The sequence below is a fragment of the Pisolithus orientalis genome, assembly GCF_024613125.1.
Source record: "Pisolithus orientalis strain OTSU chromosome Unknown F5J12scaffold_12, whole genome shotgun sequence".
In the NCBI taxonomy this organism is placed as follows: Eukaryota; Fungi; Basidiomycota; class Agaricomycetes; order Boletales; family Pisolithaceae; genus Pisolithus; species Pisolithus orientalis.
Window position 1 is genome coordinate 739,655 of NW_026260793.1, and position 16,391 is coordinate 756,045.

The 16,391-nt window shown below is 48.1% G+C and overlaps 3 protein-coding genes across 3 annotated transcripts; 2 read left to right on the plus strand and 1 right to left on the minus strand.

Annotated features, from left to right (window-relative positions):
* Window positions 1-9,454: 9,454 nt before the first annotated feature.
* F5J12DRAFT_719931 (uncharacterized protein) lies at window positions 9,455-9,679 on the minus strand (the record flags this gene model as incomplete). Its single annotated transcript, XM_051741202.1, has 1 exon — window positions 9,455-9,679. A coding segment is annotated over one exon (225 nt), but the record flags the coding sequence as incomplete, so codon positions are not given.
* Window positions 9,680-9,781: 102 nt separating this feature from the next.
* F5J12DRAFT_828023 (uncharacterized protein) lies at window positions 9,782-11,185 on the plus strand. Its single transcript, XM_051745586.1, has 4 exons — window positions 9,782-9,934; window positions 10,003-10,144; window positions 10,210-10,712; window positions 10,777-11,185. The coding sequence occupies exons 2-4, from the start codon at window positions 10,120-10,122 to the stop codon at window positions 10,849-10,851; spliced, it is 603 nt and encodes a 200-aa protein (XP_051600614.1). The 5' UTR covers window positions 9,782-9,934; window positions 10,003-10,119; the 3' UTR covers window positions 10,852-11,185.
* A 323-nt stretch (window positions 11,186-11,508) lies between these two features.
* On the plus strand, window positions 11,509-16,363 carry F5J12DRAFT_720078 (ER-golgi trafficking TRAPP I complex 85 kDa subunit-domain-containing protein; the record flags this gene model as incomplete). The annotated part of the gene is made up of 17 exons (XM_051741211.1): window positions 11,509-11,644; window positions 11,696-11,989; window positions 12,047-12,200; window positions 12,259-12,883; window positions 12,936-13,151; window positions 13,213-13,338; window positions 13,392-13,548; window positions 13,597-13,766; window positions 13,820-14,033; window positions 14,086-14,255; window positions 14,308-14,692; window positions 14,731-14,900; window positions 14,952-15,169; window positions 15,218-15,431; window positions 15,453-15,880; window positions 15,937-16,050; window positions 16,105-16,363. 17 exons carry the CDS (start codon window positions 11,509-11,511, stop codon window positions 16,361-16,363), a joined length of 4,050 nt encoding a protein of 1,349 aa, XP_051600615.1.
* Window positions 16,364-16,391: the final 28 nt, after the last annotated feature.

Consider the following 16,391-nt stretch of genomic DNA (forward strand, 5'->3'; position numbering starts at 1 on the left):
ACTGAAGTTGATCAGTAGGGATGAGGACAAAGGGAGTAGCAGGGAGAGGGTTGGAGGAGTGGATGGCATTGAAAAGATTCTTGTGCATGCCAGCCCATGACACATCCTGTAGTAAAACCTCCCAAGCAGAGTTGTGAGTCCCTGTCCCAAGTCGTGCACCAACCTCTTTAAACAATTCACCCAAGTCAACATACCCTAACTCAATGGTGTGCCACTCCTTCTCCTTCTCCTGATCCATGATTTCCATTTTTAACCTCAAAGCCAATGGTTCCTCTTGCTTCAGTTTGATGCAATCTAGGATACAAGAAGTGGGTGGCACCAAGAATTCCCCTATCTGTTGGTTGCATAAGTGGTGATAAGCACCTCCAGTCACAGCCTTGGTAAGATCTGAAGAAGCCTTCTCCAACATGTCAATCATGATTACTTCTGACAGTGGCGCAGTTCCACTAAGCTTCCTGGTTCAAATTTTGGAGACCAGGCCATTGATCATGTCTGATGCTCTGTAGATTTGAGACAGCATCCCAAAATACTCAACCTGTTCTGGTGAGCACCCATCAATGTTGTCCCCATCGTGGAAGATGTCAAGCACCCTAACAATGTCCAAGTAATCACTTGCTGAGATTGGTAGTCATTGCTGGTCAAGCCTGGCAGAGGTGGCCATGGCAAGGAGATTGAGGGCTGCATGTTGAGTGCCACCAGAGTAGGTGGTGAAGGTGGAGCGAAGGTCGGAAGGTTGGGGAGCATGGGTGGGGTTGGCTGTGGTTCTTGCATTACTGGCGTCATCGTGAGGGACCTCCTTGTCCTTTTCCCTTTCGGTTACTGTCACCACCAGGGGCGACTCTGGCCAAAGGTGCAGGACATCTTCTGACCGAGATCCCCATGAGTGGATGTGGGCCCTTAGTTCTGGGGACAGGAGGGGATAACGAGTGGGGTTGAGAGAAGGGCAACGAATATCCTGAGATATGAAAACTGGCAGGGGACATTGGGGGAGAGGTTGGTGAATAGATGGTGACAGACGGGATGAGCCCGTTGTCTGTGGTGTCATGAACGGATTTGGGGGCATAGGAGAGGTTGGCATAGTCATTCTCAGTATTGATGGAGCGTGGAGAGTCCGTTTACTTTAGATGTCAGGCAAGTTTGTACCGGTCAAGGGCTTCTGACATGTGGTCCTTTATATGTTCTTCGGGTTCCCAGGTATTCAATGAATGGGGGAACCCTTTCCATTTGACCAAATAGTGTTGTTTACCTCTGTGACCATCAGTTTTGTGATTGATTATTGACTCGACCTCCCATTCAATTTCATCATCCACTAGCTTGGGTAGAGGCACTGCAGGCGCAGTTCCATAAGTGTCATTTTCAGTGAACAGAAAGATCCGAGAGGCATGAAAGACTGGGTGTACCTTCCACGTTGGTGGCAACTCCATCGGAAGGTGACAGGTGAAACGACTTGAGTCACCCTAAACAGTCCGAGCTGTTGGGGTGCAATCTTGTCACACTGGTTTTTGATGTGCAGGTGCCCAGTATCCAGGAGGACTTGATCTCCAACCTTGGGTGCAACATAAGACCCTTTTGAGCATGAATGCATCAGGTCTTGTGCCTTTTTGTGTGCAAGAATGGCAACATCACAGTTCAAGGCCAGTCTTTCTAATCTTTCATCAACCGAGGAAACTGCTGTGAGCCATACCTCAGGGTAAGGGGAGGGGTCGTATCCGAGTATGAGTGAAAATGGAGTCATTTGATGGACAGAATGGATTCAGGAGTTGTGGGCAAATTCAGCAGAGGGGAGTTTTGCAGCCCAGGAGTTTGGGGCTTCTGTGCAGTACAGCCATAAATATCCTTCTACCTCCTGATTGACCCATTCGCTTTCTCCATTTGTTTGCAGGTGGTAACCTGTTGAGAGTTTTGCTTTGACCCCTATTGCCTTGTAAAGTTCTTTGGTGAAGGATGATGCAAACTGGGGTCCATGATCTGAGATTACTGACTCTGGGACTCCATATTGGGAATATATGAATTGATGAAATAACCGGGCAACTCCGACAGAGTCTATAGTCTTGTGACATGGGATGAAAAGGGCTGCTTTTGTCAGTCCCTGATTGACAACTGTGAGAATAGAATCATATTGTTGTTCTCCCGAGATGGGGAGATCTGTGATGAGGTCCATAGAGATTTGTTGAAAGGGGAATGCGGTTTTTGGTGTTTCATGTGGGATGACCAGAGGAGTTGGGGGGTGAGTTACCACCTTCGTTGTTTGGCAAGCCAGGCATCCTGCAACATAAGCTTTGATATCCTTTCCCATACCTTCCCACCACACTTCCTTGCGCATCTTGGCAAACATGGCTTTCTGCCCTGGATGTCCTGCAGACTCATGATTGTGGTACGAGCGCATACAGTGTCTTCGATGGTCAGGAGGGATATAAAGGTGCATAGTCCCAAATCGTTTTGTTCCATCTTCTGCTACTGTGACATTGTTTTCGGGTTCCAGACTGGCAGACCTTGCAGACGCATCATTTCTGACTTGATTATACAGATCTGCGGAGATGGCATAAACCCCCCGAGCTCCTTTGACTGGTTCCTCAGATGGGCGAGCTTCAGGCAACCTTTTCCCTTTTGACTTTTCCTCAGATGGGCAGGAATAAGGTTTGAGGTTGTTTTTGGAACATGCACATCTAGCCAGGAGACATCCTATATGGCAGAGATGATTAATTTTTAGTTGTTTTTGTAATTTTGTAACAGAAAAAGAAGGGGAAACAAGGCAAACTTGAGTGTCCACCCCTGTCGAAAGCCAAAGGTCTGGCAGAAGGACTGTGGCCACAGGGGCAGGCTCCTCCAAGAGATGCTTGCAAGAGAGGGTGTCAGCAGGAACCTGCAACCATCCAGCCTGCCAGGAAAACCTGATAGGATAAGACTGGACAGTGGTGGCCCACCAGGCCTGGTGGGGAGTGAGCTGTTGAGGATCACAATAGTACTCCAAGTTTTTGTGGTCAGTAAAGACCACCATAGGTTCAGCCAGGGATAGCAGGTAGGGTTGGAACACCTTGAGCACATGGATGACAGCCAGCATTCCTAGGTCATAGACCTGGTACTGTTGTTCTGCACCGACAAGGGACTGGGAAAGGTACGAGCACAGATGCCATTCACCATCTGATCCCTTTTGAGTGAGTACTGCACTGGTTCCAAGCTTTGACACATCGGTGAACAACACAAAGGGTTTGGAGAAGTCCAGGATGGCAAGTACTGGTGAGGAGCATAACAAAGATTTCAGGGTTTCAAATGCGGCATTGCGCTCAGGAGTCCATTGATAGGACACTCCTTTCTTGGTGAGGTTGTGGAGGGGACATGTGACACTTGAGAAGGAAGGGATGAATTTTCAGTAGAAGTTGCAGAAGCCAAGGAATCATCAAAGTCCTGTAAGATTGTCAGGGGCTTCCCAGGTACTGATGGCATCAGTCTTTGTCAGCAAAGTCTCCATACACCCCTTTCCTATGATCATTCCAAGGAATTCTACTTCTTCGGCCTCAAAGACACATTTGCTAATCTTGAGGTGTAGTCCTTCTCAGTCGCAAATCATTAAAAACTCATGAACCCACGAATGGAGTTCTTCCTTTGTCTTGGCATGGATAGCAACGTCATCCATGTATCTGACTTGCTTTCCTCATTGACTTTTGAAGGTATGATCCATATACCTTTGAAAAGGGGGTGAGTTACACTGGCCAAAGAACATTACTGTGGGCTCAAAGGGCCCTCTAGGCATAATAAATGCTCCTTTCCATTCATCTCCTTCTTTTACTCATAGGTTAGTAAATCCCCAATGAATGTCAAACTTGGCATAATACTTAGATTCAACCAGCTCGTCAAACAAGGCCTGGGCATTAGGCAACGGGTGTGCATCTGGGATGGTGAAGGAGTTGAGATAGCAGTAATCTTGAATTAGATGCTTCTTCCCATCTTTCTTGGCCACAAAGAACACTGGTGCCACTTGCAGTGATGTCGAGGGTCAAATTTTCTTGCACTTAAGGTTTTCGTCCAAGAACTTGTCTAGTACCTTGAGTTCATTGGGAGCCATTGGATATACTGCAGCCTTCTTTGGTTTGAAGTCTTCACAAAGCCAAATTTCGTGATCCAATCCTGGCCAGTGTGCTGGGAGCAGGATATCGTCTTCTGAGAACACTCGAGTGAATTCCTTGTAAATTTCTGGGAGTTTTACCTCTTCCTTTGTGTTCACAAGGGCCACCTTGAGTTTTGTGGACAAAGTGGTTTTGTTAACAGCAATGGGGGTTTCACCCATCTCTGGTTTTACCTCTTCCGAAGATTTTTCAGAAGTTTGGATGGTGCCACCTTCATATGAAGGTACTACCTGTTTGATATACATGTCAGATTCTCTAGTAGGAACATACCTGTCATCCCAGCAAGTAATTTTTCCAGTTTCCCAATCCATATGTGTTTTGAATTCCTTGAGAAACAGCATTCCAAGGAGGACATGTTCCTTTCCTACCAATGGTCCAATGTAACACTTGACCCAAATGATCCTGTTCTTGATGATCATTCTCAGGGTTACCTTGCAGGTCACCCATTCAACATCCTTTCCAGTAAATGATGTGGTCTTGAACTTGTTCTTGACATGATACATTGGTATCTGGAGTTTCTGGACCATTCATTCCAATACAAGGGAGACTTCAGCTCCCGAGTCGATACAGGCCATAATTCCTGTGTTGAAGTCTGGTAGAACAACCCTTCCGAGTGGCAAACAGATTCACATGGTCAATTCGTCATCTATAGAGGTACATTTAGCAGACAACATAGATACAGGACTGACTGAAGCAGGAATTTCATCAGTCCTTTTTAAAAATCCAACCCAAACGTCTTTCTTTCATCCACTGTTGCCACACGATCTCCGACATAGGCAGTCTTCATGCTGTCCTCCCTGAGGACTATGCAGATTCCTGAAAGTTGCTTGATTTGGGCCTTGCATTCTCATTTGAAATGGCCTTCGACACCACAGTTGAAACAAACGACCTTTGATCTGGAACATCAGATGTTCTGTTTACATTTATCGACGTCCATCACATCAGGATCTCAGGAACCTCCATGGTAATGAATGAACTTTCTTTCATACCAAGATTCCTTCCCTTCTAGGATATGCTTCATCACAATCACAGTTCAAGCTTCTCCCGCACACTGTATCCACTCAATGACTGTGGAAGGCATGTGCCCAGAGTTAAGAACCCAGTCATGATACTCTTTGTTCAATCCTTTTCTGAAGAAGATCCCTGCTTCACACGATTCTTCCTTGAGTTGAGCCTTGTTCACAAGTCCGGTAAACTCGGCAATATAAGATTCCAATTCGCATTTGCCTTGAGAGATGTCCAAAAGGCAGAGAATTGCAAGGGCAGTTTGATCACCAGATTCGAAGGTAGCTTTGAGATGTTCCACGAACCTTTGGAAGGTGTCGGTGTAATAGATGGTGCTGTCAAGAAGCTTGTTTTTGTTTTGGTAATTTTCAGCAAAAGAAACTGCTGCACCTTTGGTCATATATGTAAGTGCAAAGGAGATCTTGAGTGATTCCATGTTGTACACATGCTTGTTCAGGTTCAAATAACCTTCGACCTGTGTAACCCAGGTCTGGAGCCCATTATGGCTTCCATCATATTCTCTGGGATGCCCAACATTAAACTCCCTACCTCCATTGGGTGGGTGGCAATCATACTGGTCATCAGGATCAGCTGGGGCCTGACCCTTACTGGACCCACTAATGGGGACCTCTGGGGGGATTACCTTTCCAAAGTTCCTGGCATACCATTCACATAATGCCAAGTCCATAGGCATTCCTGTTGGAAAGGGGTTGCTACTTTGGGCATGCATCGCCTTGCAAAGCTCTTCTGCCATAGCGAGCCATTGGTCTTCCAACTGTTGTCTCAGCTCCTCTTCGGAAATGTTCCTAGGAGGCATTTCAGGAGTGGATTCTCCGTGACCAAGGGTCATGGACATTTTGGGTAACTCACAGGCTTCTTGTTCTTCCTTGAGGACTGATCCAAATGAAGTATCAGACTTCTGATCGTCTTCTTCTTCTGAACTAAGCACAACTTCTGAATCCCTAAAGTGGGACAGATAAGATAAGTGAGGGTTTGTGGCAGTAGCTGAGGGGCCTAATCTTCCTAAGGGGATCAGGGGTAAAGGAGGATTCCTTCCAAGTCCGAGGGGGTTGGGACGAGGAGGGACTGGTGGTCTCGACTTGTTTGGGTTAGGCACTTTAACGAGAAGTGATAACAAAGGCTGAGGGAGGATTTATTTCTCGAAAGAAACCTGTCAGCATAGGGGCATTGGTGCATGAGTGGCTTTACATGTAGGGAGACACAAGTGCTGACTCTAGGGAGGTGATCTATTAAAGCCTAGTGGCTGCCTGTAGAGTGGTGGATTTGATTAAGGGTAGAGGGGTGCTTCTCAATTTTGTTAGCAGCTTTTTTTTGATGCATTGAGGAGCAGGGACAAAAGCAAGTTAGTCTTTGCACTGAGGGAGACCAACAAGCCTTTGGTTGAATGAAGATGGTTTGTTGAAGTTCAGTAACCAGGGATGAATAGACTTTCGTGAAGAGGTCAATGAGTCCCAAAAGCTGTGTTGAATTTTTCAATTTTGTTATGCCCAAGCACGGTGACTTCTTCAAATGGAATAGGCACGAAGCGTGCGAGGGGGAGACTATGGGCCGAACTTGTCATAACCCCTATGGCTCAGTTATCCCAAAAGTCCAACAAAGGTTTTGTCTGCTGGCGAGTCCCTAAGGTTGTTTGCACAGAGAGAAAACAAGGACGAGTGAGAAGGAAGTTAACTGAGTTGCAAGCTATTGAAAAACTGCAGATACAGGTCAAAGTACATATGTTTATATACCCCTAAGTACAAGTACTGTACCAGTTGTGACATGTATCCACAGTAGTCAACAGAACAATCAGTGAAATAAATAAGAGTCATATGGTGTCAATGATGGGGGTAGGGAGGCAACGAAGGCTATACTGGCTGGCACAATCAGTGCACAGTGAGGAGCCAGACACCAGATCTATAGTACAACATACGAGCAATAAAGGTGAGTCAAAGAATCAGGAATGTCACAAGTCATCCATCAGAGAGGGCAGTGGAACACTGGATCACAGTGGCAACATGGTCTCAACAGGTATTGGAAATACCTTGACAGCTGGAGATCTGAACATTCCCTGGAGCATTCAAGCCCCTAGGATGGCAACAATTATGAGAGATGTGACAAGGCATGTGACACACATGGCTGAGAGAAGTCAAAAAAGGAAAGACCCCTGATGGAAGCATAACAGTTGGTGGGGTGTACTGCACATTGCATCTTGGTATCTGCTGTAGTGTGAATCGTGAGCTGGGGGATGTCATTGAGGGCAAGGTTCTTGGCACAGTACAGGGCACTGCAACCTGCCTGATTGTGAGGCATTGTAGTTGTGCTGTGATGTCTGCTGTTGTTGCTCTTTTTGCCACTTCCAGCTTCTGTAGTAGCTTCTGGTCTCACTCCTCCTCTCTCTTCTTTCTCTCTTCTATCTCCTCACATTCCTGTTTCAGCTTCAATGTATTCAGCTTCTTGACATCATCCATGAACATTTTCCAATTCATGTATTCATCATCTAGTAGTTTCCTGATTGCTTGTGGGAGCTGCTTCTTGACCTGCCATATTAATGTGGACCCTCCCTCAATCTTTGCTAGTCTTGCAAGCTCCATGGCCTCATCCACCCACCTTACATGTGACCATACCTTCTGCTGGCCTACTGTCTGGATTATTCCAATGTCTTCTTCAAGCATTTTGTGTGACAGTAGTTCTGTTTGGTATTCCTCTGATGTTTGGGATGCGCTCTTCATTGTGGGCCATCTGTCATTGAACACCTTAGTCAGCCCATCCCAGCTAGCTAACTGTGTTGTTGTGAGGTCCTCATACCAATGCTCAGCTGGCAAGCCCATTCCAAGGTAGTTGGCTAGTGCTTTGATCTTCTGTGTGTCAGTTGAGAGCAGATTGAGGAATAGCATGCTGCAGTTGAATGCTTTGATGAAGTCACTTGGGTTTTCTGCCTCTGTGCAGTCCCCATAGAAGAGGGGAACTGCTTCTGCCATTGCTCTTGGGCATCCTGTCGATGGTGTTGGCTGTGGGACTGGTGGGGGTAACAAGGGTGGGGGTACTGCTGGTGATGGAGTTGGGAGTGTTGTTGGCATGTATGGTGGTGGTAGGGCTGGGACTGAGAGCACTCTCTCCCTTTGGCAGATTATCATTGCTGATGAAGTTGGTGGGGTTGGTAGCAGTAGTGTGGGGAACACTGTATAGGAGTCATCCTCTCCTGGGTACTCTGGGGAGTTTGTTCTGGTTGGAGGAATTCCATGGGTTGAGGCTTGTTCCTGGGGTGATGACAGTGTGTTTTCTGGTGTCTGTGGGACCAATGGAAGTGAGTAGTCACTGGTGAAGGGGGTTCCTATCAGTGACCACATTGGTGATACATCAGGCATGTGCAAAGTCACAAAGCAACCCCATGCATTGCATGGTTGGTTTCTGTTAGGCAGATTGGTAGTGGTGTGGTGGTTGTTTCTAAACTTGTTACTTAGCTCGTTCTTTTGTACTCTTCTACACATGTGCTCTGTGTGGTTGCCTTGCATCCATTTCATGGTAGTTTGTTGCTGTGTTTGTGTGGTATTGCAGTGCAGTGTTATGGTATGGTGTTGCAGTGCAGTGTTGTGGTGCAGTGTTATGGTGCTTGGGTTGAATCCACTCTCTTCACCACATGGAACAGTGTGGAACCCTGTTCATGCATCCTCATGTGTTCTGTTCTTGTACAGTGTTGTTCTAGCCTCACATCTCTACTGCCACTCCATGCCCACACCTTGTCCCTGCTGACCAATCATCTATGGCTGTGTCCTACACCCCTGTCCTGCCTCCCCTACTCCATCAGTCTGAGGGGAAATGCTCTTATGCACATCCCTAGTGAGGGGGGTAGTGTAGGGCTCCTGCACTGCCAAAAGTCCCCAGTGAGCAGGGGGTTATGGCAGCTTGATACCTTCTAAAACATCCAAGTTTGTGATCCAGTCCTCTGTCAGATCTGGGGAGGTTTGGAGGAATGAGGGATACCATGTCCTCTTCACTGTCTCTTGTGTGACTGGTTTTCTATTTCCACTTTGAAGTTATGTATCAGCCTAGAGAGAGTCAATGGTTAATCTTGTTGTACCATCATGTCTTCGCTGGCTCGTTTGTATGGAGTATTTCTTGTATAACTCGCTCGCAGCGGAGCAGCCAGATTAGGTGTGCAGATTCTGATAGTAATAGAGTCCGTAGCAGGCGCGATTTCCCAGGGTTCAGGCAGTTGTCATTCTGAGGGGCGGGTGGGGATACGGAACTGCAGCCTAGTATTGTTTCTAAGTGAGTTCTGGCCAGGCACCAAAATCGGTTGGCCATATTGATTTTGCAAGTGTCTAGATGCTGTTGGCCTGGCCCCGATGGCAGTCAAGGAGGATATGTTCTAAGGACTCAGTGGCTTCATTGCAGATGGAGCATCGTGCACGCCGTTCATAGAGAGGGATATTTTCCCAGAATTCCACGATCTTAAGGGAGGCATGGAGAGCTCTGAGGAGGAACGTCTGAATTGGCCGCCATACGTCAGGATGTCTGACATTGCGCCAGATGTTTTCGTCTCGTGGTGGAGAGTTGTCAGTTTGATACTTGAATTATAAAGACCAGACTCGGTAGCAATGTTGTTAATCATGAATTCTCGGATAATAGATATAGGCACTTCAGATGGTCACAGCCTTGGGTGAGAGTGGAAGGCACACATCTCCCCATTTTAGACCGCTGTGAAAAATATATAAAAGTAATACCAGGCGATCGGCTGTACTAAACCCTCTGGATTACTCCAATGCATCCTGCTGGAGCGAAGTCTAAAAGAAAGGGTCGAGGTACGCATGACATCGTGCCAGGTTTACCAGGGCCACCTTTGACTCACGTCTGCAATATGCTTTACAAGACCTTACCCATTGTGCTACTGGTCAGGATGCTGGCCACCGTAAACGACACCAGATATCAGGGCCACAGCATGAGCAAACTGCTGAGGGCGATATTCATGCCGCGGTAGAGCTAGAGAATGAGCTTCTGGCCACCGACTGCAGGTGTGACAACAGTCGGGAGAACGAGGTAGCCGGGGGAACTGATCCAGAGCATCGCCTCACGTCAGAACGTCTCCAGCAATGGGGCATGCATATGCACGTTGACCACGTCTTTGATCTCGTTCCATTCTGGCGCCAAGCGGTCGATGCAGCAGAGCGGGGTGAGGAACTTCGACTGGAGGAGTTTCTTGAGAAGATGGAGGGGGATGGGGGGTGGACACTTGCGAGCGATGTGTGGAATTTGCTAGCGGACCAGAGGAGATCGTCACGAAAGGCTGCTTCTGACTTAACTCCTATGGGCGAACAGGACAAGGGGTGGGGCATAGTGGAGGACTGGGCTATTCATGACTCCGACGGAAGAAGTAATAAGGATTGGGACACGGCGAAACACTGGACTACGGTAGCTCATGACCATCATGCAGAATGGAATGTCGCAGAGACCTGGGATATCACTGAACAGACCCCGGCCCCTCACTGGACCTACGACGATCCACACGACTTCGTTGATAGCATCGCGCGACAAGAAGCAGTGAGTGAGGAGCGACGAAAGCAGATGCATATGTTCTTTCAGGTCCGTCAAATCTTATTTTGTTGCATTGATGTTTCACTCACTCTCCGAATACTACCAATGTTAGATGCCAACTGAGCAAAAGATCCGGAAAATTCGAGAGATAATCAAGTCCCTACATACGCAACACCGGTACCCATGACTCGCTGCTGGGACAGCGTTTCGGTTCTTCCGTGGTTCTCCCAGGCTGACTTCTTCGTGCTGACCTTTTTGGGTACTGACACAATTACTGTGCGCGTTCGAGATCACTGATTTATCACGCAAGACAATTTCTTGGTTTGACTCTCATATCGAGATAGTTATTTCCCCAGCGCATAAAACCACGTGTGCATATATGTCCTTTCTTTACGTTGTTTGTCTGGACTGGCATGCCTGCAGCAAACAGTCTGTGTAGACAGTACGTTGGAGGAGTAGCAGCACCACCAGGTATAAAGGGAGGTCCGACGCCCTCCTCCATACTGTAGCGATCGCCTCGCCATGTCTAGGTTGCGGGCCAAGAGAGATTTTATCCCATCCGCCAGCGAATTTATTGGGTGGGGTTATTACTCCTATCCTCTCTGAATCGCTTGCACGGTCTGGGACATTCCTTCGAAGTTGAAGGCTGGAGCAGAGATAGGGCACGGACTGAAACGTCGGTGTTCAGTGTAACACGAGTGCCATAGGTCGAGTGCGTCATCAATAACGCTCATTTGAAGAACTTGAAAATTGTAGTGTGCTGTGCCGTGGGAACTATTGATTGACTGGTTGGACTACATCGACTGTTGCTAGTAGTCTGCCCCTGTGCAAGTACTGCTCGACGATGGCGTTCGCATTGCCCTCGTCTTTGAGTCCTCATGTATGCGTCGTCTCCTCACCAGACCTGGAGCAGCTTTTACAGGCCTCATTCCTCCCCCCACTGGAAGATATATTACAGTCTTTTTCGCCATTGCCACAAGGTGTGTCGCACTGTTGCCTCATAGACGATGTGAATACGAGCTCTTGGACAGTTACGACGCGAACGACTAGTCTCATTACTGTCCCTCACGACACCTTCGCTATCCGGTTTTCTAATCTAGTAGATGTGGAGAATGCGTGCATGGAGGATGAGGAGAAGCGATCCGCTAGAACTATCGACTGGATCGGTGAGCGGATTAACCAGCGATGCCCCAAATGGGTCGCAGATTTGGAGAAGGATTCCGCCAGAGACAGTAAGAGGCCACCATGGTGGGACGAACTTCGACGCTGTCTGGAAGGCGATAACATACCCTCGAAGACAGAGGGTTGGAATCATCCTGTGTCAAGTCAGTACCATGTTTTCATAGAAATCCATGCTGTTGAGCAGCCATCGTGCATCACAGTTATTTTGGCGGTATCTACCACAGCTCCAAACCCTCTCCAAGCAGTGACCACCCTGCATTCGCGTACCTTGGAATTCCCGTCGTGGGTAGACACCACTCACCTCGTGTGCACTCTCATCATACACCCCTCAACCTCGACCTTGTCTGACGAGGAGTACGTGATTTCGATTCTGTGTCGTGGCCGTGGAAAGACTGACCCGCTATTTCTGCAGAGCAACGGCGTTGTTTAACGCTGTCAAGAAACAGTATGGCGTACACGTGTATCTTCTTCCCTTCATTCTACCATCGCCACCACCACCACTAGTGCCGATCCCTCCTCTCCCACCGCAATTACCACCACCACCTGTTGACGTGGAACAACATGATATCCCTGGTAAACCGAAATCCACGCTCTCTAATACCCGAGAATTCCTCGATGCCAGACCCAATTCATTGAGAATGTCCGAAGGGGATATTCAACGAACAGTGCGGTTCATGCGGGAATTTGTGGTCATGAGTCTCGTGCCCTGGATGGAAAAATGTGTAATCGAATGGAATGAAGCCTATTCTTCCAGCAGGCGACTGCCCTCACGGCTGTTCTCATCAACTCGCCGGCTGTTTGGCTCTGGCACTTCCACTCCACAGACTCCTGTTCATGCTTCCTCTACCTCACTTTCATCCTTGCCAGTTCGTTCACACACCTACAGCACATCTCAGACTTCTTTATCCGGCCCGAGTTTCTTACTCCCTCCACCGTCGCAGCAGCGACGACTAGCTGAATTTGCCACAGTCCTGGGTGACCATAAGCTTGCAATAGGTGTTTGGGAGTCACTGCGAAAAGAGGGAAAGGGTGGTTCAGTAAGTTCATCGCCCGTCCTGCGTGATGATGATGTAGGTCGACTCTCAATAGGACATATTACCGATATTACTTTCACCTTCACCTGCAACAACACTGCACATCACTCACTCGCTTGCGGCTATATTTCCAACCGCTTCGGAGCTTCCCACACATGCTCAACTTCAAGCTCTGAGATACGCAATCCGTTGGGAAACGAGCATTTCTCCCAACGACTTTCTGAGCGACACCCTCGAAGGGGAACGATGGCTTGTGTGGGCAGCGGGTAACGTAAGTTTCCATCAGTTCTTTTTCTCCAGAGAGAAGAACTGATCGTGCTAGCAACCTGAAGTCAGAGGAAGCGCCGTCAGCCCTGCTTCTGGCACATGCTGCACTTCTGAGTGTTCGTAAGCAGTCCAAGCGGCGTGCTGCATTGTGGTATTTCTTTGCTGCCAGCAAACTGCAGAAATGTGGCATAGTAGGTGGCATATCAGTCACCTTGCAATGACCGGTCGAATCAACAGCTGTTAGAAACCACTGGCAATGTATTTCCTTCGTCGAGCACATGAGATACTCAGCGACAAGCCACGAAAGCTGTTATCTCCATCATTCTGGGAATCACAAGGAATTATCGCTTCAGAGAACGTGGGATTTAATGCGGCTGTATCTGGTGTAGAGCATCCGCTAGGTATGAGTTTTTCAATGTGCCATCGATGTCCACATGACTCTCATGCAGGCAGGTTGCTGTATGCCACGGGAGAGGTACAGGGTGCCATCAAGCTATTTCTAGGTCTTTTGCGCTTGTCTTCTGCGGTTTCAGACGGGGAAAACCGTTACGATGGCAACAGTGAAGAGTCTCTGGACTCTGACAAAAGTTATCTTGAGGACTTCACGGTTGCGCTATCGGTATGTGTCGATAGAGAAGTCCGCGACATGTGTATTCATGGTGTTATTGCCAGCATCTGAAGTCCATATCTAGCCAAGAGGTCTACTTGAATGATTTGATTATACCCATCAGATTTGCTGTGCCAGCGTCTTGTCGACTCATTTTGCGTAGAGATGTTGTCGGCGCGGGGGAGTTAGAATGGGTGCACATGGAGGAAACATGGAAATCATTCTGGAAGCCACGAGGGAAGGAAACGTTAGAGAGGAGCGGGAAGGCAGTGGTTGGAGGTAATCATAGCAAGGTCTACAACACAGGCTCAGACTAACTGATTTTCACAAGACAGCTTTTGGGTCGAGGTGGTTTTACACAACCCCCTTGACGCAGAAGTGACTCTCGCAAACCTGACGTTGATCGTAGAGGCTCAAGGTCATGATCGCGATTGGCTGTCGAGGAACATCCAAGTCGAAAACATCGATGAAATTACTCTTTGTGCGAAAGAGAGCCGCCCGGTGGGTGACTCACCAACAGTTGAGACATTGTCTTTCTCATGCGCCCTTGCAGGTTTCATTCGCTGTCAGGGCCTCGGAAGCGAGCACCCTTATTATTACTGACCTCAAATACGATTTTCTTGGCCTTTTGCCGACCAAGGAGTCGCTAGCGCGGCGCGGTCTGCGGCTACAAGATACATTGCAACAGCGACTGATCCCAACTTATGCTCCCGATATTCTTATTAAAGCTGAAATAGAGCACGATAATCTTGAGCTTGACGTGTCCTTCGCGACGGATGAGCCACTTTTGGTCCTGGAAGGTGAATACAGGTGGCTGGAAGTGAGGCTATCGAATGTAGGATCAAGGGCAATTGGCGAGGTCTGGTTGTTAGCTGGTCCTGAAGACCAGATTTCCCCTTATTGCCCACCAGGAGAAATATCACGCAAGTTCCTATTCTGTATTCCGCTTGGAGTGTTTGCCTTACTCTGAGACCAGGCGACCTTGCAGGTGTTCTCTTCACAGACAACAAACTCCCCCAGTGGACTCCTTATAACGTCCCTCTCGAAGAGGATCTGCAACCCTCTGTAGGAATCGGAACAACTCTGATTTGGCGACCAATTCGTAGTGTCAGCCAGCGCATTTGTTTGTTGTTCATTTATAGAGATGTAGGTCTGATTATTATCGTAACGTGCATCGCTAACATGGAGCTCACTTAGAGAGGGGGTTCCACATTCTACTGCACGAAAGCAACGAAGAACTACGAAATTAACTCATGCCTGACGGTTTCTGCGAAGACATATACCACTCCTCTCAAGTTCCATCCATTCCAGGTCAATGTCGAAATCTCCAATATATCGTCTACTGCACTGCGTCTTACCCAAGTCGTTACGATTAGTCCCATCTGGCAGTGTCGCCCACTCCATCTATCTTCTTCGTAAGTCTCCGGGTGAGTACTGGCTGAGAGAGTATTCACTTGTTGCAGGGCGCCCCTGGAGCTCGCCCAGTCCGTCAACTTGTCATTAGCTGCATTTCCTTCGGAAGACAAGGACTGCATAAGGAAGACGCTTGACTTTGTTGCAAGAACGCTAGGCGATGTCCTTAATGGTCGCAAGGTCGAGTCGGGTAACCCTCCGCCACTACGTCTGTCTTGCAACCATGCTTTCAATGTAGGTGGTCCGCCTCTCTGCGATTTATCCGTCAATTGTTTTTTGCTTTAGAGTGAAGATCATCTCCCGCTGCTAAACCCAGCAGTATCGCATCTGTATTTTTGTGGAAGAAGGAATGTCGTCGCTAGCTCGATAGCCCGTTCACACCCTCATATTCCTGAGGCGTCTCGTTCGAGCACCTTCCCGTTCTATAACCCACTTTCCCTCGATATCCTGGTGTTCTGGGAAATACCTTTAGAACAGCGGTGTGGTTTCACGCTACTTTCATCATTAACTCTTGGTTCAAGTCACGGCGGATTGCAAGAAATTATCAGTGACGTGGAGCAGGCCAAAATGAAGCGAAGCATGTACGCGGAAACCCAACGAGAGAAGATGGAGATGTTGGAGTCGATTCGAAACAGTGAATGGAACGCCGTGTCCAATCCCCTAGTCGTTTCAGTAGAGGACGGCCTCGTCATAGAGCATGACTTCGACAAAGGGTACCTATTCCCTCTTACTACCCTCGGAGGTGCTTTTGCTGACTTCGGATATGCAGGGGTTGTCTAGTTCATGTTACATTCACCCTAAGGAATTATTCATTGACACATCCCTTACGATACACACTAAAATTCAAACCCAGTCTCTCTAAGATTGCTGCTGTGGGCCCACTGTAAGCTCTCTTTGCAAAATAAATTCGAAACATGACGATCTAATCGACGTTCAGGAATCTACTTGCACCGCGCTATATAAGCCCGCTGACCATCCGCGGTACTTTACAGCCCTCCGAGTCATCATCAGTCGAGACGCGCCTCTGGGTCTCCTGCCCCGGAATGTATGCACTCTCCCGGTGGGAAGCCGAGGTGGAAGTCGGCGAATCTTGGTTGGACGGAAGTAAAACACTCTGGCAGACGAGACACTGTTACGTTCAAGGCCCACCAGCAGAATACTGTTCATGCTTCACCGTAAATAGTTCACACACCTAGTCTAGGGTAGAATCAACATAAACACAGG